Source organism: Miniopterus natalensis, chromosome 2, assembly GCF_054644295.1.
Source record: "Miniopterus natalensis isolate mMinNat1 chromosome 2, mMinNat1.hap1, whole genome shotgun sequence".
In the NCBI taxonomy this organism is placed as follows: Eukaryota; Metazoa; Chordata; class Mammalia; order Chiroptera; family Miniopteridae; genus Miniopterus; species Miniopterus natalensis.
Genome location: NC_142082.1, coordinates 69,775,571 through 69,799,104, shown reverse-complemented (window position 1 = coordinate 69,799,104; position 23,534 = coordinate 69,775,571). Strand labels below are relative to the sequence as shown.

The 23,534-nt window shown below is 42.0% G+C and overlaps 1 protein-coding gene across 2 annotated transcripts; it reads left to right on the top strand.

Annotated features, from left to right (window-relative positions):
* Window positions 1–439: 439 nt before the first annotated feature.
* OLFM4 (olfactomedin 4) lies at window positions 440–19,882 on the top strand. 2 transcript variants are annotated; one of them, XM_087813838.1, is made up of 6 exons: window positions 440–637; window positions 3,510–3,581; window positions 5,387–5,536; window positions 11,070–11,282; window positions 12,253–12,412; window positions 19,080–19,882. In XM_087813838.1, exons 1-6 carry the CDS (start codon window positions 440–442, stop codon window positions 19,880–19,882), a joined length of 1,596 nt encoding a protein of 531 aa, XP_087669964.1. The 2 variants fall into 2 exon arrangements, with proteins under 2 accessions (XP_087669964.1, XP_087669965.1); XM_087813839.1 differs by lacking the exon at window positions 3,510–3,581 and adding an exon at window positions 1,088–1,102.
* The last annotated feature ends 3,652 nt before the right edge of the window (window positions 19,883–23,534 follow it).

Here is a 23,534-nt window from a genome sequence, read left to right as displayed (position 1 = left end):
AAACAGAGTTCCCCGCCTTTCTCTAGAGAGTAGCATTCAGTGAAAGGGGCCACTAAAAGTGGCTTCTGGGCAAAGGACTGAAGGTTGCCTTTCTCGCAAGGGACCTCCAACCTCTGTCATATCCACAAAGACTACTTTGATACGGACTATTTCAAGGAAGTGGCATGTTGGAAATGAGATATTAGGCTTGAAAAAGCACATTTGCATTAATATTTGGCAGGAGATAACCAGATCAAAGGGCAGCTGACAGAATGGGGCTCAGTGACAAGGTGTGGAGGTGATTCAGGTTCCTGGGTGTCCTTACCCTCCCAGGGCTGGCATGTGTTCGCTGGTGGCTTCCTCTTTCCTCACAAACTGGCCATGGGGAAATCCCCACTGGGCACTATAAGAAGCCCCTGAACTCTTTGCAGAAGCCAGCTGCTTCATCCAACAGCACAAGATGAAGCCTGGCCTCCCCTTCCTACAAGCCCTTCTGTTCCTCCTCAGCCCAGCTGCAGGGGATTTGGGGACCCCGATGCCTGACCCGAGCCCCAGTTCCTTACCCTTCATTGACTCCCCCTCTAACTTCATCTCTAGATCTGGCTTCAGTGGTGGCAGCTCCAGGGGTAGTGCCAGCACCAGATCTGGTTCTGGCTCCGTGTTCCAGGTAAGTAAGCCCCAGAGTCTGAGAGCTGCATTCATTCCCTTCTTCTCCCTTTTTGGGGACCTGGATATAATTTCATGGATGACTAGACCCGAGCACTCTAAAAGATTTACGACTCTCTTTGTTAACTGTAGGCACCATGGAAATGAATTAAAACCTGGGTGAAATAATTAAATTGTTAGCAAGAGAGATGACATCTGGGCTCTCCAGCAGGTGACTTCCAGGAAACAATCTAGGCTTTAAAGAGGGTCTCTAACCTGGCTGCACTTTAGACTCGGGGGAAGGGATGGGGGGCACTCTAGAAGTAAAGATGCCCAGGTTCTAGCCTCCCTGAGAACTGCTAAGGAAGGGGCCCTGCCAGTAGCTTCAGAAAAGTTCATCCAATCAATTAACTGCCCAGCAGGGACCCTGCAGATGGTGAAGGATAGCCCTGGAGGGAGGGAGAGCCACAGTGCTCTGGTTGGAGCCCTGACAATTTCTCTGAGCCTGGTTTGTAAAGGAGATGAGTGACAGAAGTAGGGGGAGGAGGCATTGGTCTCTAGGAAAGTGTTATTACACAAAGATATTTCCCTGGGGGAGTAATAGTTCTCTTTCAATCTTCCTTTTAGGGAATTTTTAAAGCCATTTTTAGCTCAAAACAACAGAAGTAGCAACAGACCAACAAAGCAAACCATGCACTAGACAGAGCTGGTCCAGCTGGAGGCTACATCACCAGAAAGCGTAATGAACCCAGTTCTTTGGGGGATAAGTCCTATGGACCTCCTTTAAGGAAATAGGAAGAGGCATGGAGGGGTGAGAGGTTAGGGGGAAAAGAAGCAGTTCCTCACTTCTCTGCCCACATCAGCTCTGGGCCTTTCAGTAGGGGCTTTGCTTTACAAAACCTAGGCTTTCCATGCTCAGGTGTGAATTGGGGTGGGGGAGTCTTAAATCCCCCAAAGCCGTCCCCCTGCATTTCTGTTATCTCAGGTCAGGTCTTATGTGATCATGTCTGAATGGAAGGGCTAATGGGAACAGGGGAAGAAAAGACTTTTGTTTATTGTTTTTGTTTTCACCATCAGGGCTAATATAGGCAATAAAAAATTGTTGATTAAAAAATGGCTTGGATAGGACCCAGATAGAAATGGCAGCAACGGTGTTCATCGGATGCTTAATAAATGCCAGGACTACCTTAAGTACATCATATATATTATGTTATTTAACCCTAACAGGTATATAAAATTAATGATTCCATTGTAGAGATGTGAAAATTGAGGTTTAGAGAGGTGAAGCCATTGGCTTACGGTCGCTAAGCTAGTAAGTCCTATAGCTCAAACTGTCTGCCCATCCTCTTCACCATCTCTCTCTATGCAGCTTTCTGTGTTTTCAAGGCATATGGATGAAAACTGCTTGTCTTAAAGAGATGAATGCTTTGGGAATCATGAATATGCGCAAAGATCTTTGTAGCCAGAAATCAGATGCATCATTTTATTTCATTTAGCAAAATAATTTTCATGGAGACAATTATAACTCATTAACATTTTAAAATTGATTTTTAGAGAGAGAAGAAAGGAGAAGGATAGAGAGATAGAAACATCGATGAGAGGCAAACATGGATTGGCTGCCTCCTGCATGCCCCTTACTGGGGATTGAGCCCACAACCTGGGTATGTGCCTTGACCGGGAATTGAACAGATGACCTTAATTCATGGGTCAATGCTCAACCACTGAGCCACACTGGCTGGGCTTATTAACATTTTTTAAATGAGGTAACGATAATAACTTATTTTGAAAATTCACCACAAATCAGAAATCAGCATTTGAGTAAGATGATCAGCTAAAATAATAAAAAATAAAATGTAGGTCAAGAAACAGAGAAATCTAAAATGCCTGTTGTCTGATAAAGAGATAAATATTTAAAAGCAGATAAGAAATGGTTGTTAAATTGCAGTTAGAAGTTTTAATTTCTTTCCTGGTTTGCTTATCTTGCTTTGGCAAGTCAGTATCACAGCTCCAACTCTTTTCTTGCAGCAGACTGCAAGGTGTCACTTCCACTATAAACCCAGTTTTCTAGGGCGGGCTGGCTGTCAGCTTGATGAGCTCTTTGGAAAATGGTGGAAAATCCCTTCATAACTGTCATTGAGCAAGTTCCAAATGTATCATTTTCTGTACTTTGAAAATGTTGAGTACCATTATTTTATGCCTTGAATCTTCACAGGCACTTAGACTTGGCTGCTAATTAGAGCCAATTGCAACCTCCAATCACAAATGTGAGTCACGCCTTATGCTGTAGGCTCAGAGCACTCTCCATGCCTCAGATGTGCCCTCCAATGAAGGGGCTGCTATCAGGGTCCTCATCTCACCGATGAGAAAAGGCTTCATGCTCTGCTCCACGCAGTAGCTGGCAGAGTCGGAACCAGAATGAGTCTTATGCTTTTGTCATCAGGTTAAGGGGCTTGTTGAAAAAATAGACAACTAAAGCTTTCACCATGAAAATGGGGCTGATTCCCTGGGCAGGAGTCAGGTCTTGTCTATCTCCCTAACACCAGAGCCTGGCCCATTGCAGACACGAGTCAGTGTTAATTGAACACATGCTGAGCAAGGCCCTACCAGTGTAAGTGTCTTGTGGGGCACTCAGGGTCTCATTTGCCCTCCAAAGGGGGATCACATACCCTCCCAATAATCAAAGGGACAAGCCCTTGTCTTTGTCTTCCATCCCCCATGTTACACACACACAGAGTTTAAGCATTCACCACAGAGAGAGACCCATCACCATTAGCTTCATTGTCTTTGAATGTGAGGAGCAGAAATATCTCTAATGGGAGACACTGATCAAACTTATGGACCATTTTGATGTCAGCTGAGCATGCTGGGCTGATGATAAAAGCAAGGTGGCAGCTGGGGAGTCCGCAGCACTGGGACAGAGATGTTCAATAGGAGCTGGTGGAATGACTGTCAGCAAGGCTCATAATTATTTGCCTGCCTTTCAGGTGAACTTCAGGATTAAAAGTTGTTAGCTAGTGGTTTCTAGTTGATCGTCTGAGACTGCTTGATGATCTGCAGTGTTTTTTGAATTGACAGAGCTTTTCATAAAACTCGAAGAATGATCCAATCCTGCCTTGTGCAGCTAATTAACCTTCCCTTGTCAAAATGCAATGTAAGACTTTTTTTTTTGGCAGACAGTTATTATAATAAGCTATTTCTTCAAAAGCCCATGATATATTGGTCCTTCTGTAAAAAGCCTTGGCATGCTTGAGCTGGAGTGTTTCTATCTTCAGAGGGAATGATAAACTGGTTCCAAGGGAAGCTGGCCTCTGTGATAGATTCCCAGTGTGGCTTGTCCAGTCCTTATTCATCCTGGAAAACCCTTCAGTTACCCCCCTTCCAGCCCTGGTACTCACTGTAAACCTGCTTGTCCCTCCTCCTTATTTCTTAGTTTGGGCACAATTGGCAAAAAAAATAAAAAATAAAAAAATTGAGGCCATTGTCAGGAATTTACTTGGCGTAGAGAGTTTGGGGTACAAATTTACACACACACACACACACACACACACACACACACACACGAGTTTTTAAATTAAAGAAGATTAGGTTAAATTTACAAGCAATTTAGTTGCAAAAGCTAGAGATCACTGGTGGAATAAATCTTGATTACAGAAGCATCTGGGTCCAGCTTGCTTGAGAATTATGGAGGTTGGTGGACTTTAAATGCACAGAACACACAACCTTAGCTACAGTCAGCTGATCTCCTAAACTTTGAGAGGTGTAACCTGGATCTCTTTCAAACTCTGCAAACCATTGCTCTCCTCTTGGTAGTTTCAGAAACAGACACTTCCCCTTTGGTTGCCTTTCCACAGGTGAGCTTTGGGCTGGCTGGAAGATGAGATCTATGAAAGCACGGCCAGTCTGCTGCCAGGGGTCACTCGGTAAAGCACTAGCAGTAATACAAAATGGTAATTGTGGTGGGATCCCTTTGGGGAAGTTCAAAGGGGACAAAAGAAAAACAAGATCTTTTAAACCTGTCATTTTAAAATATGCAGCGGCACCGAAGTGTGAGCCTGAATATTTTAAAGAAACATCAAATATTTTTAAAATGACTTTTCTGAAAGTGGTTAGCTGGAAAACTTTTAAAAAATTTGCACAAAACCTTCAAACTCATACACAGTTCAGTTTTTAACAAATGGCTGGCTTGTTTCCATTTTGAGGAATTGGGTTGGGATTTGGGTAAAGGCAAGGAAAAGAAAATGAGTAAGTAGAAGGAAAGGGAAAGAAACATGTGCTGGTCACCTACCATGTGCCCAGGATTTGGTTGACATCACACAGTTAATCTGGAGGACAACCCTGGGAAGTAGGTTACCTCTATTTGACAGATGAGGAAACTGAGACTTAAAGAGGGGTCACGTCCAGTAAGTGGCTGAATTGGAATTTAAACTCAGGACTCTCATTCATTCTTTATTTCCCTTTCCTTACACAGAGACAGTAATAATTTCCTTTAAGCCTCCTGAAGAAAGGAGAATCTTCTTTTAGATAAAGTGGCTGACATAGTAGTTTCGCCCAACAGGTGAAAATGTGGCTAAAATGCTAAGAGTAGTTACTGCCCGTGAAACAGGGCAGTTGTAGCTCATTTCTATGATTCTGTTCATTTATGTATTGGACTCCACTTGCTTGCCTCTGAGCACTATTTTGACAAGCCAATTTCTGTCACTCCAGTTGCCAAAAAGCTCATTTCTCAGCTTATTACTGATGTTGAACTCACTTTTGTTTACAGGTTTCCAATTTCACCGGCTCCAAGGATGACCACGGGGCCTGCCTGTGCTCGGTCGCCCTGCCCGACACCACCTTTCCGGTGGAGAGGGTGGAGCGCTTGGAAAGCACATCTCGCCTCCTCTACCAGAAGTTCGAGAAAGAGCTTTCTAAAGTAAGCAGTTTTGTCCTCTCCCGACAATATCCTAATAAGAACAAACAAACAAAACAAAACGCTTTAACATTAAACTTCTTGGGATAACATTGGTTAACGACATTATGTAGTTTTTGGGTGGACATTAGAATTCAACACCAGTGTGAACTACTGCGTGCTCACTGCCCGAAGTCTAGTCTCCTTCCATCACCTCATATTGGACCCCCCTTCCCCCTCTGGAACCACCATTCCCTTGTGTCTCTGAGTTTGTTTTTGTTTGTTTTGTTAGTTCACAAATCACTTTTTATTCAGGACTTTCTAAGCAGCTGTTGTTCACTGTATCAGAGCCAGCATGCTGGCATCCTCTGGAAGCTTTAGCATTTACTTACAGCACACCTCTCTCGTCTTTATTTTATTTTATCTTTCTTCTTATTCACTTTTTCTTCCTATTGCTATTCCTTTACTCCTTCCCTCTGTTTTTTAATCTCTCCCCTTGCCTCAGTCCTTTCTCTTGTTCATGCCCCCCAATCTTTCTTATTTTAAAACTCTTTTTGGTTTTCTCTCACTTTGGGAAGCTCCCCCTCCCCTTCCTTCTCCTACTCCGCTCCCCCAGGTCTCCCTTTCCTACTCTTTTCCTTTCTCCTCTTATTTCTTCTTCCCAATTTACTTTCTCCCCCACCCCCCTCCCCTCCCTCCTTTTCGGTGGTTATCATCTATTGTCTCAGTGGGAACATTACATTAGAAGTGTCCAGCATTAGACGAAAATTGAAGGCTTCCCTGGGAATCTGAATCAAGGCTGATAGGTCGCTCAGCCTTGGTAAAGACCTTGACCCCCGCCCCCCCCTCCCCCGCTTAGCGCCTCCCTCTAGAGGAGACAGTTACCCTACAGGGCTTCCCTTTCTCTGAACTGGCTAGAGCAATGGGACTTGGCAATCCAATTTTGACCCTTTCTACCTCTTTAGCCAAGTTAAAAATCAATTAGAAAGGCTCCCATTTTCTGCACAGGTGAAGTTCACGCTAGGCTATTATCACATTATACATTATTAAATACAACTCCATTAGTTGACAAGGAGCTCTGGCCTACCTGCAAGATTCAAAATAACTTTTTCTGAGATATTTCAGTTTGGCTACCAACACATCCAGCACAGTTATCCTTTGAGACAAAAATTATCGTGAGGCTGACATCCTGCTTTCAACTTGAATTGGTAGATAAATATTCTAAATTTAAATGAGCATCCAGGAAAATGTGTTTGACTACTCCAGGAACCTAGCTTTTTAAGAAATAAAATGTCCTTGAATTAATCAGCAGAAAAGGCATAGCACTAAATTATAAATTCCAACCATTAATATTCATAGCCTTATTCTAGCATAATCAAGTACAGATAAGAACTTATGCATAAAAACATAACAAGTGGAGGAAAATCCTAGGCAAAGATCTTTTCAGTTAGAGTCATTTGCTTTGAAATAGTGCAAGCTACTGATTTGCATGTCTTCTCTGCTGGCAGGAGTGTGAAGGGCAGTGTGAAGCCCTATGCTGCTCCAGGGAGAGCATGTAGCTTTCCAGGCTTGTGAATATGGGACATTTAATTCCAATTCTGCGAAGGGGGCAGGTGGCATCTGCCTTGCTAATAACTGGCAGGGAGGAAGTACGGAGTAGGTGGGAAAACTTTTAGTTCTGAAAATGTCAGTAGCTGGCCCTAAAAAAATTTGTGATTAGGCCTAAGAAAGGAATAGTCCTGCCTATTGAGATTTGCATATTAGATCCATGTGACAGGTGATAATAACAATAATAGTAACATGTTTTGTTTGTGCTTTCCTAAATGTTTCCATTTCTATTCTACTCTCAAGGCAGATAGGCCTGTGTTATCCTTCCCATTTTAGGGAGGGAAAAACTGAGGTACATAAAGTTAAAGAGACATAAATGTAAAGGCTATTGCTCTCTGGGCTGGTTAATCCAGGTTAAGAACTTGGGTCTTCTGAATTAATTCCAGTTTTCTTTTCTCTCAGCCATCCTGCTACTATCCTCCAGTGTAGACCCAAGAAGAGAGGCAGTAGGGCACTAATACCTTCAAATCCAAAGTTATCTCTTCAGCTGAGGGCTTTTGAATTTCCAGGTGAATTATTATAGCTGTCCCTAGGTTGCCTTGGAAATCGCCGTTTATCTAGAGGCCTGGGGGAATGCCCGTTTGGGCAGGCCAGTAGAAAGGGATTTTGACTGCCTTACCCTGATTCATTATCTGCCAGTACACAGAGAAGACTTATATCTCTGTCTAAGATTCTGATAGCGTTTTATACTTTCCTGTTGTTTATGATATGTCTTCTTGTGACTATACATAGGAAGGGGATGACACAAAAAGCAGCTCAGGATTTTATTTCTCTGGAAGGTTATGGTCTTTGGGGCAAGTTATTTGTATCAAGCATTTGCTAATAGATCTCCATGCATGAGAAGGTTGAGGCAGCCTGTGAGACATTTAGGCAACCCATGAACAAACAACATTGATTTAGCAACGTTTTGTGCAGTGAAATATAATAAATTAAAAGGTCAGATTGAAAAAAAGCTGAAATCACTGTTTCTCTAATAATTGCTATGATTTATAAGGTATCCATCAGGCTAGGCACTTAATATATATTATCTCTAGTCTCCACAATAATCTTGTAAACTTGACAACATTACCCCCAATTTATAGGAGGAAACTAAGACTTAGAGAAATTAAGTGATTTGCCCACTAAGTACTGGTCAGATTAGAGTTCGGGTGGGTATAGCTCTGAAGTGCTTCATATGTCATGATGGTCAATTCAAGCTTATTTAATCTTGTTGCATTTATTTTAAAAGACGTATTAAAATAATAGTTTGCTGCAAAGTACACTTACTTATTTCAGATAACCTGGCCATAGTTATGATCACAGATTTTGGGGAACTGGTAGAAACATGAGCCAGACTAATTCTTTAGCTTAATAGCCTGCTGTATTGCATACTTATTTATTGCAGGACAATGTTTATTGTACAGAAAAACAAACATTCCAGAGCAAATCCCAAAACAAATTTTGATTCTTAGAACCCATCAACGACATAATATGTGCACAACAAATATAAGCATGGAAGCTCTGAATGTTAGGCTGTGAATTGAAGGCAAGCATAGATGAATCTTCTAAAGGTCAAACTTGTAGTGATGAGGAGTCTTGGGTAAAGAATTGACACAAGGATGTGTCTCCATAGGGCTAGCCCCATATACTTGGTACACGCCCTAGGACAAGTTGGGCTGCCTCTGCTCAGACTGCAGCTTCCAGAGAGAGCTAGGATGTTCTCAGAGTTTTCCATGCCATCTCAGCATTAGAGATTTATACATGTGAAAGGTTTATACTAACGATCCACTTAGATTAGTAAAGTTTACACTGTGCAGTTTTTCTGGTTCATCCTCAAATTCTCCCCTGCCTTCCAGAACTCCATGGATGATTCCAGTTTTCCCAAACATCACTGAGCTTTCCTTTCAATATCAGCTGAAAAAACATAAACTTTTCACCAAACATCTTCAGAGACATTCCATTTCGTGGCCGAATGAGTGCAGGCACACCACACATTCTAATAGGAAACAAACTCCAAGTTATGCTTTGGTTTTCAGTGAGAGCTACATTTTATTTAGCACAGATGACAGTTGAACCACTCGTTTTTGTAGAACAACAGCTGTGATGTGCCACCAAAATGTTCCAGGAAAGAGGAGGGTGTTTCATTTGTTCCAAGAGCTGACAAGGCCAAATGCCAACAAGAATATTCATTTCACAGACTCCATTTCTGCATTGGATTGGCACTGTTTATTATTATTATTATTATTATTATTGGCAAGGTTTTATGTGTGATTTTTAAATTTTATTTTAGAAATTGAAATCTGTGTTGGTACTTTTTTTTTAATACGTCTTTATTGATTTCAGAGAGAGGAAAGGAGAAGGAGAGAGAGAGAGAGAGAGAAACATCAATGATGAGAGAGTCATTGAGTGAACCCACAACCTGGGCATGTGCCCTGACAGGAATCGAACCCTGATCGCCTGGATCCTAGGTCGATGCTCAACCGCTGAGCCACGCTTGGCCGGGCTGTTTGTACTTTTGAGGGAAACTTGTTAGGTCTCAGGCATATATGTATGTGTATATATTTTAACCTCTTTTTCTGCCAAAATATCACCAGCCTTATCATCCTCTGAGTGATGGCACATCTGATGGCAGTGAGCATCGGTTGCCCGAGGAGATACACGAGCAGTGCCAAGGGCTGCATTCTCAACTTTCATTAAAATCCTCTTCGCCTGAAGCCCTAGCTCTTTAGGTCTGTGGCCTATGAGTCTATACTAATTTGCACAGTGAGGTTAAGTGGAAGGGCTAAAATGACAGAAGTTAGGGCTGCCTTTAGTAACAGAAGGATTAGAGGCCAACATCTGGCCCTGAATTCATCCAGGCAGTGTGGATCAGCTACTTGACATTAGCATGGTTTGAGGGAAAGTATCACTTGTGTTCAAATTTTTAAAAAGAATGTAAAACCAGCAACTTTTAATGAGCAGATCCTTAAAAAAAGGCCGTGGCATTTCTTTTAGAGATCAGACACAGAAAGAACCATCAACTGTGTTTATTGAAATATCCATTTGGAAATTCCAATTACACATTAAAACACCAAGGAAATTTTTGGAAGAATTTCAGCTTAATAATCAGACATTTAAATATATGCAACAAATGTGTAATTTTAAGGTCTGATTGCAATGATCAGTTCTTGGAATAAATGTGGGTGCACTTAATGAAATGTGTGCTTTACAGTTGCACATACACTCACATACTATGTAGTAAGTTGGGCCTTTATGACATTTTGTAAAAAGCAGAGTGCTCAACACCCATTTCATATGGTGAGCAAAGAAAGAATTCTACTTAGTGTATTTCTCCTTCTAGGAAATACGTACAACAGTGGTTCTAAATGAAGAGAGGGTGATAGTACTAATGGTGGTGGTGATGGTAACTTTGCCCCCAGGGAACACTAAGCAATATCTGAGACATCTTTGGTTGTCGCACCTGGGGGATGGGTGGGTGCCTTTGATATCTAGAAGCCAGGGATTCTACTAAACATCCTGCTACACACAAGAAAACCTCTCACAAGAAAGAATGATCTAGCCCCAAATGTCAACAGTGCTGAGGTTGGGAAACCCTGATTTAGAGCAATGTGCTTTGAAGGGAGAAGAAAAGGTGAGAGACTCTGATTCAACAGTTTAGTTTGGAGAGCTAATATCTTCAAATATTAAATTAAAGATGCAAATGTACTTGCAAATGATAATTCTGAAGCAAAATTGTTTTCAGCCTATAGGAGCGCAAAATCCACCTCCCCAATTGCAGTAATATGTTTTTGGTTTTTTTTTAGTTTGTATTTGGTTAGATTAAAAAATGTATTGTGGACTATATTTTTGATCCATTTCTTTAAAAAAAAATGATTGACAGCAATCAAATTGCCCCCAAGGACGTGGTAGTGGAGGAAGACTTGTATGATCCTACTCTGAGAACTGACTTGAGCTTTTGGTCCCCTTTCAGGTGAAGGAGTATGTCCAATTAATCCATTTCTATGAAAAGAAACTCTCAAACCTAACTGTCCGAGTAGAGATCATGGAAAAGGATACCATTTCTTACACTGAATTGGACTTTGAGCTGATCAAGATAGAAGTGAAGGAGATGGAGAAACTGATCATCCAGCTGAAGGACAGTTTTGCTGGAAGCTCAGAAATTGTTGACCAGCTGGAAGTAGAGGTAAGGGGTGAACTCACTTCTCAGTGTATTAGTAATAAATGCCTTCAGCTGTGGTAGGACTCGGGTATACGGATGTCTTTCTTCTGACTTCTAATTCTGTACTCTCTCATGTACACATCATATATCCCCGTGTTCTGCTGTACATGGACACCTGCCTTTGAATGGTAAGTTAAACACAATGGAAACATACTGACCGAGGAGCAGTTGTCAACTAATGATCAGGGTGCTGCCCCAGAACCAAACAACCTTTTAATGTCTCTGGAAAGGAGATGACATAAATAACTTTATGGCCAAGGTAGATCAAGTGTCTTCTCTGTTCTGGATTCATCCTCATGGGACTAAAAGCTACAATTTACCTTATTTTGGACTCACTAGGTCTGTTTCTCCTTTTGAATGTTCATATAATTCTTGATTCTTCTTGGAACTTCTTTCTACATACTGACAACCCTTTTTAAAGGAGTTTCTTTTGGGTATGTTTTAGTGAAGCCTTTAAACTCCGTGGATAAAGACCATGGCTGGGTAATTTATATCAATGAGAATTTGCTAGCACAGTCATGACATGGGCTATAATTGAGGATTCTAGTTGCATATTTTAGAATTTAAGTTTTCTCTGGCTCTCACCACTCATTAGAAACTTAATTATGATACAACAGGAGTAAACATGAGTTTATAGGAGAAGGTTGCTAGAAATGAACATTAATGGACATTTGTGGATGCTTAGACTGAGCCTGTGCTCTATTATTGAAGCTATTAAAACCTTTGCCATTTTCTTTTCGTCACACACATCTGCCTGAGATCTGACAGGCATTCACGCTAAACCATAAAATGTATTCCTCCAAATGAAACCATTCAGAAGAATCTCAGGTGTATTCTCTAGCCTTGTTTCACTAAGTGACAAACTCAGCCCTGGAATGTTTATGAAAGAAATTGCACAATAATATAAAGTCACTCTGAATTTTTATTTCCTTAGATAAGGAATATGACTCTCCTGGTAGAGAAGCTCGAGACACTAGACAAAAACAATGTCCTTGCCATTCGCCGAGAAATTACGCTACTGAAGTACAAGCTAAAGGAATGTGAAACCTCTAAAGTTGAAAATGTCCCTGCCAAGCCCCCTTCTCCCGCTCCAGGTAAGCAGGCCTTATTTCTACCACTTGAGCCAGGCCTCCAGGAGCGTAGAGCGGGGTGGGGAAGGGCCTCGGGTTGTAACCCTGAAGCAAGGATGGGAATTTGCAATTCTGAGTTTACTCTTCCAACTCTTAGATCTCCTTCCCTAATAGCTTTACCAACTATCACATTCTGGAGCTCACAGAGGAAAAGCATGAACAATGAGTTGATTTAAAACTAAATCCACATGTTATACATATCCCCTCTGCATTTCTTAACAGGACAAACATCCCTTCAGGGACAGCGTTTCTGTCAGGGGGCCTGGTGAAAGCCCCTGGAATCTGTGTGGCCCCCCGCACTATCTGTGGATTGTAAAGGCTGATTGGCTCATTTACCTGATGAGCTGGGGTTATGACCAGCCCTTCAGATATGGGGTTGAATTTAGAGTGAGAGGAAGGGAGAGCGGGAGAGAGAGAGAAAAACATTCATCAGTTGCCTCCCTCATGCACTCCAACTGGGGATCGAACCTGAAACCTAGGTATTTGCCTTAACCCGCAATCAAACCCATGACCTTTTGGTGTACGGGGCAGCACTCCAACCAACTGAGCCACCTGGCCAGGGCCCGCTGTGCTCTTCTCAAGTGCATGTTGAGCTCCTGCTGTATAGTGTGTCCTGGGATTCAGTGAAGATTTAATGGATGGCCCCACACGTCCTGTACTTGTGGGTGTCTCCTGCCGTCCCTCCTGGACTGAGTTCCTGGAGGGCAGAGATGGCATCTCACTCTTTAATGAGTCACCCTTGGGGTCAAGCATAGCGTAGAGGTGAGTGCTCTGTAAGGACCTCATGAATGTGAATGGAGGCAGTGGAGTGTAGGGGTCAGGAACATGGCCTTGGGGCCCCAAAGGCCTGAGCTTCCCAGCTATGCGGCCACAATAAGAAGATCCTTAATCTCCTCAGTTATAAAATGGGAGCAGAGCAGTGCCTGCCTTGCAGGGTTGCTCTGAGGGTTAATGAAACAGTGTCTGAGGAGCTCAGAGCTCTGTGATCAGCGCTTATACACTGGCAGTTGTTATCATTACTAACGAGGATAACTGACGTGAAAACCTTGCTGCGAACAAAGGCAGTGCCAGGTCCTGTGCACTTCAGCACATCCCTCCGGTGAAATGACGCCTGCCTCTGCCGCAGCAGCCAGCCCTGTCCTTTAGAGACACCTCGTCACAGGGAAACAGTCGCTGCAGGCCCGGAGCGTCTCAGCCTGAATGAGGGCTGTATCTCTTCATCAAATGGTCAGCTCTTGCTATTTTCTTTAATTCCTATTGTCACATCCTGTTTCATTTTAGACCCTGCATTTCTGGATCCTTGTCAGTGTGGCTGGCTTCTTTAAGGGTTTAATTAGACACTGTCGTAATTATAAGCCTCTCCGTCCTGTTCAGGGGACTCTTTCCTTCCTTCTGCTGTTGGAAATTTGTCATAGTATGACATAGAGAGGAAGTTTAGGACAAAGGCCTGTTCTGTCCTCTGTAACAAAGTGGGGCTAAATTGGGTCTGGAATCAGTGGTGTCAACACACATTGTAAATGAGACCTCATTGTTCTGGGCCACCAAGGGCTCCTTGAAGGCACAAGTCGGAGCAATGGACACCCTCTGATAAAACCTGAGCAAGACTTTCTTTCTTTCTTCCCTCTCTCCCTTTCTCCCTCCCTCCCTTCCTTCCTTCTTTCTTTTTCACCTCAGCAAATCTTCCATATGGAACAGATTTTTCTGGCATAGTTTCCTATGCATCCCTTAGAGTGAGGACATTTTGGGGCAGGAATGAACATTCAAGGCCATCTAGGGCAGGCCCATCATTTTTCAGAGGAAGGGACGTAGATGGTGAGGTTGCTGCTTTTCCTGAGGCCACACAACCTTCCTGGTCATCTCAGGACCTAGAGTGTCAGGCACCAATAGCTCAAGGACAGTGGTAGGGGAGAAAGTATACTGCTTAGTACCTGAGGAGGAAAACAAGTGAGTCTGTTGGGTTATTTTCGTTAGAATATTTTTCCCCAGAACTTTCCCCTAGGTCCTCACACTTAGCCTTTTGTCAGCCATTCCAGCCCAGCTGTGTTGTTTAAGCAAATTGGACCCAGATTTCCTCTCAATTTCTTACAACCTTGGCTATACCTGGATCCCAGCCAAGCCACTTGGCCCTCCTCCAGCTTTGTTCATATTATATTTATGATGTTTATATTAAACTGACTTTTTGTCATGTTTTTTAAATCAATTTCTTTCACTTGCTCTCTTTCTGTTTGGATTGGTTGGTAATGCAGAATTGAAAAATCCCCAGGCACCACCAAGTTGTGAGCCTGTGGAGACTTTAATTAAAGTTCCTCACTATTATGGGACTTAAAATCTGGCCTCTCTGCTTTTTGGACTGCAGAGTTGCACAGAACAAAAAAGACTGCATGCAAGTCTCGGCAATGAAGTAATTCTGTGCCCTCTTGACCCCTCCCTTGCAGCTGTGGTTTGCTATCCCTGTGGTCAGCTTGATCTTAGAACCAGGACATGTAGCGAGGGCTCAATAAAGTGCATTTTACAGTTGCTTTATGCTGCAAATGACATCTTTTTCTGCTTCATTTCATAGAACTTCCTAATCTAAAATAATCAGCCTTCTGCTCATTAACTTTTTTTCCTGAAAACAACTGACTGTGCCTCTCTGTTTTCCCCCTGAATCTAAATGACTGCATAGGCAAAATGTGATGGAAACGTTGAGGGGTTGATCACCACTGTGCTGGGAAATGCTAGGCTCTGTGCTGACACAGAAAGGTGCTCAGTAAATGGTTGGTGATTGACTAGGGTATGAAAGATTTGGAATGATCTGCCAAAATCCTAAGCCTAAGGAAGAGCAGAGTGTTGGGTAGCACATATGCAATAATTCAGAATCAATTTAGTCTTAATTATTTTCTAATTATTACCATTTTAATTGCCTAATTCTCACAAGGCAATTGTATTCTCCTCTTGGCTCAAAGTTCACTTGTCCAGGTGAGAGAGCATATTGATAGATCTAAGATTACGTTTTCTCTGCAGGCATATAATCTTTGGCTTTAAAGAAAAATGCTAACCATGATACTTAAAAAAAAAAAAAAGCTAAGTTACAGTATTTTGAAGTTTCATCATGTGGCTTCGCAGGATAATTTCAGAATACTGTGGCAATATCTAATGAATCACATGGCGAAGAGATTGCCAACCAAGGCTACCATTATGTACAGGTTCCTTGTATTATGTTCTGCGAAGCGAACACCAGGATCTTTAAAAAATTCAGATAAATAGCAGGGTAGAGGGTTGGTGTTTTATAAATAAGGGTAGATAGGCTGGGTTTGAGAGGTTCAATTAGTATTTCATTCCTATTCCACAAACACTGTATGGCTGGCCCTGTTCTGAGTACTGGGGTTACCAGGATGGGTACAAAGCCACTATCCAGGAAGGGAGACAATCACATAAACCTTCGATGGTGGCATGATGTATGCTGCTGATAGTTACCATTCATTGAGTTACATGTACCTGCCTTCTCTCTATTTCTCCTAGCAGTCCTGCAGAGTAGGGATTATTATTTTCTTTTAACATGAGGAAATAGGCTTAAAGGTTAAATAATTTGCTCAAGGATGCACAGCTAGTAAGTATTGGAGTCCGGACTGAATTAGAATCTGTCTGGGAATATTTTCATTGTACCAGGCTGCCTTCCATAGATCCTCTAATAGAGAGAGGTACACTTATGACTCCTAGAGTGACAAGAAAGTTCCAGCAACTCACCAACCGGATGAATACTAAATTATCTTTTCTTCCTTTCTTGTGGGGGAGCTAAAGGGGCACTTTTGCTCTCAGTTCTATGCTGTATTCGCTTCCACCAAAAAATGCAAAATGATTCATTGGTTTTTCACCGTTCTTGGATCATGGCTGGCTGGGCCATGGGTTGTTATGCCAGTGGCAGGGTAAAGTTGGGATGGGATGGGTAAGGAAGGGAATGGGGGTATTTCTAACATACTCTTGAAATGAAGGAAGAGACTGGAAAGGGGTGTGAGATAAGGGAGGGTGGGGAGAAGCTTGGGGTAGATGGCTAGGTGGGGGCAGGGTTGAGGACTAGATGAGCAGTGGGCCCTGGCTGTGAGTTTCAGCATTGTTTCCAAGCCTGTTTGTTGGCAGGAAACAGGGAAGTCCACCATAATTTTCACTGCCACAGCCACATCTGTAGAATTGGCAACCATGCTTAGCTTTCCCCCCCTGTACCCACTTCCTTTTCTCTGGAGCCAGCATCCTAAAGGTGGCCCAAAGGAGCCAGAGGATAAAGTAAAGATAAACAAAATAAAGCAAAACACAAACACATACAAACAGGAGAGTATTTAGGAATGGTTGGGAGGTGAGGAAAAGAGATTTAAGCTCATATACAGTTTTAATATTTATGCCAGGTATAATTTTAATTTCCTGGCCAACATGTGAAGTGGTGAGCCATTGCTATTATTAGTGCTAGTAGCAATCCTAGTGATTTTAAAGAGAAGATTATTTTGGTTCCTTCATATCTAAGGATCTCTATATCTAGAACAGAGTAGTTTATTATCGTTAACTCCATGATAATGATGGAATTAGTTATATGCCTCATAAGTTTTCTTTAAATATTTTGTGGCTATTGGCTTGGGATATTTCCTTTCCAGGAAAGCAAGATTCAATTAAACAAATAATTCCCAAGTCTTCCAACCTACATGAAAAAAGTGATTTTCTTTCATTTCCTCAGAGTGAAATGTAGTTGAATAAATAAGTTCTCAGGAAGATATTTTAACTAGAAAACCCAGTTTGTAGCATATGGAAACTCGAATACTTTTTGTTATCATTAAACTGAGCACACTGCTAACTTTATTTTAATAATTCATGCCTTGTTTCATAAACAAAAGCAAACAAGCATTCATTTGAGAGATCACTTTTAGGAGAAGAAATAATAATTTATAATTTTATTTATTATTTCTTTAGTGGGAGCAGTCTCTTGGCTGAACACATGTTGCTTTTTTATTTATGAAATGGTGCATGCATTATTAAAATAAACCCATGACTGTGTTCTGCTTAATGATATGCAAAATTATTTGAGGTCGGGTACAGAGTGGTTTCATTTCTCTACCTGTTGTATGGTTGGCTGGGTTTCCCACCAACTGCAGATTTATGAGAGCATTTAAGGAGCACGTATTTAATTCTGGGACCAAAAGCACCAGCAGATTGGAAAAACAAAAGCAGGATTTCTAGTAATGGTTTCACCTCTGAGCAATCCTTGAGTGAGGTGGGGAGAGGGGGAGATGTTTAGCAAGGAAGGAAATTGTCAGAAGCAGAGACTCAGAGGCAAAAGTTTTGCACCCCCTTGCCTCCCACAATGCTAACCTCAGGCAATTCTTTAGAGTTCTGCTTTTGGCTCCAGCTCATCTCATATTCTCTCCAAAGCTCCCTAATTCCCTCCAAACATTTAAAGCCAGAGCCAGCAATTCAGGTTCTGTTCCCTCCTTCCCTCACCTGCTCTGCTCCAAGCAGCAGAATGAGGCAAAATGACCTCAAATGTACTTGAAGTTGTATTTTTTGTTTTGTTTTTGTTATCCAATAAACTATCTCACCTATTCTTTAAGGGTATTTATTAAGATCCCAGAAAATGTGCGATCAACTCTTTGAATAGTTATTATAAAGATATAGAGGAACTTTTTTTTTTATAGCTCATAAACTGCTTGGATTTACAGGCATTTTAGAGGAAATGCAACTTGAAGGGCCAGTTACCTGGCCTGAGCCATTCACCCAAGTGTTACAGGGGATGTTGATTCACTGGACCAGTGAGTCTGGTCCCACTTGACTGTACACATTGTGACAACGACAGTGTCAGAATGGGAATGATGAGGCACTTGCCTGTCATTCTGTGGTGCAGTAGAACACAGGTGATAAACACAAGGCCCTCATAACTCTGCAGCAAGACAGTCACCAAGTGCTCTGTGATGGGCTGTGCTTTGGGCACAGAGAAGGCAATGTTGCCTGAAAAGAACTCCCATGGCTTCTCAAGGCTGAATCCCACCATCATAGGACGATCCTTCTGTATCTTTAAAATACCACATTTAAAACTTCCTCTATTAAGATGAGCTTGGGATGGCATTGGTACTGGGTGTGGATATGTATTTGGGGGTCCCAGGGAAGGGCAGAAAGGTGAAGGGAAAGGAGAGTTGCCCAGGACAATCTGCTTCATCACAATTCTCCCTGACCCTGGTGAGTGGCACCTTCTGGCTTTATGGAAAGAGGGCGAGATTCTGAGATGATCCTGCTTTCTTGATTTCTCTATAAGAAAAATGAAAATACTGTTTGCAAAATGCTCCCTGGTAGAAGAAAATATATTAAATTCACCAAATCCTCCATTTCTGTCTTTGGGCCGCCCCTCTAACCTCGGCAGTTTCATTACCCTCATTTTCCAGATTGAGAGCCAATCCATGGAAATAAAAGGTAGTTCTCTGAGGAGCTGACAGCAGGTTTGCACTGAGACTGAAACAAAGGGAAGGTTTTGGCTCTTCTCCATCAGCAACACTGTTGTCATCGAACCTTGACAAGACAAATATTTATGGCTTCCTTTAGTGCTTAAGATATTGAACTGTTTGCACCTGTCATTCATTTTCTCTAAGAATGCCCTTTTCTTTTCTTGTTTGTATAGGGACCTGTGCTCACGGTGGTGTGGTGAACGTCAGCAAACCTATTATAGTTCAGCTCAACTGGAAAGGCTTTGCCTACAAGTACGGTGCCTGGGGCCGGGATTATTCTCCCCAGAATCCAGACAATGGGCTGTACTGGGTGGCACCTTTGAATACAGATGGGAGAGTGTTCGAATATTACAGGCTCTATAACACAAAGGATGACCTGCTACTGTATTTAAATTCCCGAGAGTCCCGGATTTCCTATGGTCAAGGCAGTGGGACAGCGGTTTACAATAACAACATGTATGTCAACTGGTACAACACCCGCAACATTGCCAAGGTTAACCTGACGACCAACACGGTTGCTGTGACTCGGGCTCTCCCTGATGCCGCCTATAATAACCGCTTTTCCTACGCTAATGTGGCTTGGCAAGATATCGACTTGGCTGTAGATGAGAATGGCTTGTGGGTGATTTATTCAACTGAAGCCAGCACTGGTAACATAGTGATTAGTAAACTCAATGACACCACACTTGAGGTGCTAAACACTTGGCATACCAAGCAGTACAAACCATCTGTTTCTAATGCCTTCATGGTGTGTGGGGTTCTGTATGCCACTCGCACTTTGAACACCAGGACAGAGGAGATTTTCTACTACTATGACACAAACACAGGGAGAGAGGGCAACCTAAACATTGTCATGCATAAGATGCAGGAAAAAGTGCAGAGCATTACTTATCACCCAGTCGACCAGAAACTTTTTGTCTATAACGATGGTTACCTTGTGAATTATGATCTCATCTTTGACCAGGAGCCCCGCTAAACTGTTTAAGTGTTAGGGCAAGAGAGAAAGAAAATATTAGTTGGAAAAAATGGTATTCTCCACTTATTTAGATACCTGCAAGGGGATCAGAAGTATATTTGCTTAGTTCTAATATTTAGGAGCACAGTTCTACTACACTAGATACTTTAGATATTTGTCTTGGTTTGATGAGTCCTCTTGGAAGCCATCTGCCTCCTGGGATGCATTTCCCTTCTGAAATAAGGTCCTTCCAGATAAGCAAATTTAGCATGCTTATATTTTATCTGTAAAATCCTCCGAGTTTTCTGGAGAAAAGCCCTTTTATACATCAAATTGTATGCTGCAAATCAACCCCATATGGATCTGCAGAAGAGGCACTGGATTATTTTCCCCACACTGTCTACCTATATAAGAGTCAGTAGAATCCAAAGGTACCTTGGAAGACTGGAAACAGACTTACTGACCAATTCCCCCCTAGCCCACCCCCCATCTTCCTACATCCTGCTTTTTTATAAAAATTAGCCAGTTTTTTTATGGAACAGATATAATATAAATTTACTTTTTTTTCTCATCCTGAACTTTTACTTACATGACTGTAAGACTGTAAGAGAATCAGATGGTGGAGATAAAATGACAGCATGTCTGGTTATATAGCAAAGCCCTTGAAGCCTATGTGAGACTTGTATGAAGAAGTCATGTCAATTGTTTCATGCAATTTTTGTCTTTGTTTAAGACAAATAAAAACTTGTAAGAAAATAAAATTTTATTTTTTTTGAGGAAGAAATGTAGAAAACCTGCTGCAAGCACCTTGTAAATCAATGCAGTATGAAACCCCTCTGCGTGTGAGCGCTTCTGTGCTTTGGATGCTTTATCACCTGGTCGTGGTCTATTTTCCTCTAATGTTCACGAGGTATGCTCCATAGAACTAGCTCCTTCAATGCTGTACTATGCACCTTTTAATAAATGTTTGACATGTGCTTTAAAAAATTGGTGTCTTTTGTTTTATTTACTCTTTTTATTTAATTAGAAAAAACTTTGAGTAGGATAGCCCATACCTTGCTGTGAGGCACAGAGAATGGCTGCCTCCCAATAACAAAGCCTGGGAGATTATATGCTGATGGCAGATAACATTAGTAGCTTTTAAAGGAGTCCAAAGTCAAGCTGTTTTTTTTTGTTTCCCTTTAAAATCCATTCTCTCTGGCAGCTTTTGTTGTATGAGACTGCACTGTTTTCTTTTGGGATATGACCTTATGTACTTATTAACTTGCATGACTGATCTGATTATTTCCAATGTTAGACTATATTTGTGTGGCTTATGTTCCTTTTCCAAATGAGTTATTAACATGGGTCGGGAGCCTCCAGATCTTTCCCAAACAAGAGGTCTTGCAAAGGGGACTAACTGGCCATACTCAGGAGAGAGTACCTTTATCAAAGGAATGTGCAGGACTGGTGACCTAGAGCTAGAAGGACAGACAGACAAGGCTGGTGTAGTTAGTCTTACTGAAATGCTAATTTTTAATCCATGCCAAGCCTTTTGTGGCAGGTGGTAGCTGAAAGAGTATTTTTAGCAAGATTTTTCCCTGTCATTCAAAGTTGAGCATAGAGACAGGTGTGGCCTTCCAAACACAACAAGATATGAAGATAAAGACAGGTATGTCATGTGAGATATAAGTTAAAAACAGTGATGTTATATTTAATCTGACTCTAGGCAATTTTCCATATGAATGTTTCTCTATGACCTCTGAAGATTGGGGAAAGGAGACAGAAAGCCAAGGTAACTCTAGCAATCAGCTTCTTATTTAAACTGCTACAGAAGCGTTTTCCTGAAAATTCCCTTCAGAACCTTCTTCCTCCCACTGGATGGGGTGGATTAGCCGGCAGTGGCCACCTGCAGGAAATCTCCCTGCTGGGAAGGTTGGACAGCTGAAAGATTCAGGTTCCAGGGTTTCCTGCAAGAAGTTACACAATAAAAACTTCAGCTCAAGATCCATCAGCTAGCTTTCTTTTTTGGGGGAAAAAACCTGTGTACATATATTTAAATCAGCTTTATTGAGATGTAACTTACATGTGGTAAATTTTCCCAATTTTAAGTGTATGATCAAATTAGGTTTTTTAAAAAAATGTTTTCATTGATTTTTTTGAGAGAGAGGAAGGGGGAAGGATAGAGAGATAGAAACATTGATTAGAGAGAGAAACACCATCGGTCGGCCCCCCACCAGGGATGGAGCTTGCAACCTGGGCATGTTCCCTGACCAGGAATCAAACTGGTGACCTCTTGGTTCCTAGGCCAATGCTCAACTACTGAGCAACACCGGCCGGGCTCAAATGAGTTTTGACGAATGTATGCCATGTGTTAAGGTTACCATAATTAGCATATAATACATTTTCCTACCCTCATCTCCTAGCCCCTGACAACCACTGTTCGGAATCATACAATATGTAGCCTTTTGAATCTGGCTTCTCCAAGTTTCCTCTTGAAAAAGGGAACTTGTGGGATCAAATTACCCTAGAGGGTGACTGAGCATTACCAGTGGCTCTCAGGATTTCCTACATTTTTATTATTGGGGGGGCGGTTGGGAGAATTTTGAAGAGCTGTGGTGACCTGCTTGCCTCTGTGAGTGATCCCTAGTGGCCTGGAATTGCCAGGGGGAGGGAGTTGTCTAGCTCTGGGCATCAATCAAGCCTACCTGGCAGGACTTTCCAAACCTTGAAAGTTCCCCTTCCACTGGCTTTATTCAATGTTTGTTCTCCAATCTCCACTCCTGTACCGCAAACATCTCTGCCTAGGTGAGTCCTGATCCTAATTAATGATGCACAGAGATTAAGAGTATGGGATTTGGAGTCAGGCCCAAGTGGATTTAACTCTTGGTTCAGCTGCTTACAAGTGATAGGGTATTGGGTAGGTTCTTTGATTTTTCTGATGCTGTGTTTTTTTTCTGTGTAATGGGATAAAACCACCTACCTCAGAGTCCCTTTGGGTGAATTGAACAATATCAGGTATATACAGTGTGTAGTACAGTCTTTGGCACATACTCTACCCTGGATCAGGAGTTACTATCCCTGTTTCTCATTTTGAACTTTAGGTTCAGGTTGGTCATTAGGCTGACAAGATACAAAGCTAATTGGGATCAGAGTTTACGTTTTCTCTCCTTTAAGACTTGTTGCAACTAGTGACTTTTTAAGCAGGTGCCCTTCTGGTATGAGAGAGTTCCAGAGGCTGGAACACCCTCTCTCTCTCTTTAACTCCACGACTGATCCTCAGAGCTTGTTTTCCATGCTGTGACTCCAAGGGACAGAGCAACATGAGCAGCAGAAACCAAAGCTGCTTTCCTGTTGTTTGGAGCCACTGAAAGCCTAAACGAAGGCCAGCTTTCATCAACCCCATGGGGGGACCAAAATACAGGCACATGTTCTCCTACTTGCTTTGCTGTGGTCAATGGAGCATCAGTCTTCTCTGAACAGGTGTAGGTATTTTTTTCTGTACTTTACTTTTAGTAACACATATTTATCTTTTAAGATTAATTTGCACTGCCAGCCACAGGACTGTGTTTTTTTTTCTCTTCTTGATTTGTGAGCCACTGAAAGGGAAATGACAATGGATAAACAGAGGGTGACTGTGTGGCCCCCTTCAGGATGATGAAGGGAGATTCTGGGTGTGAGCCCCAGTCATCTC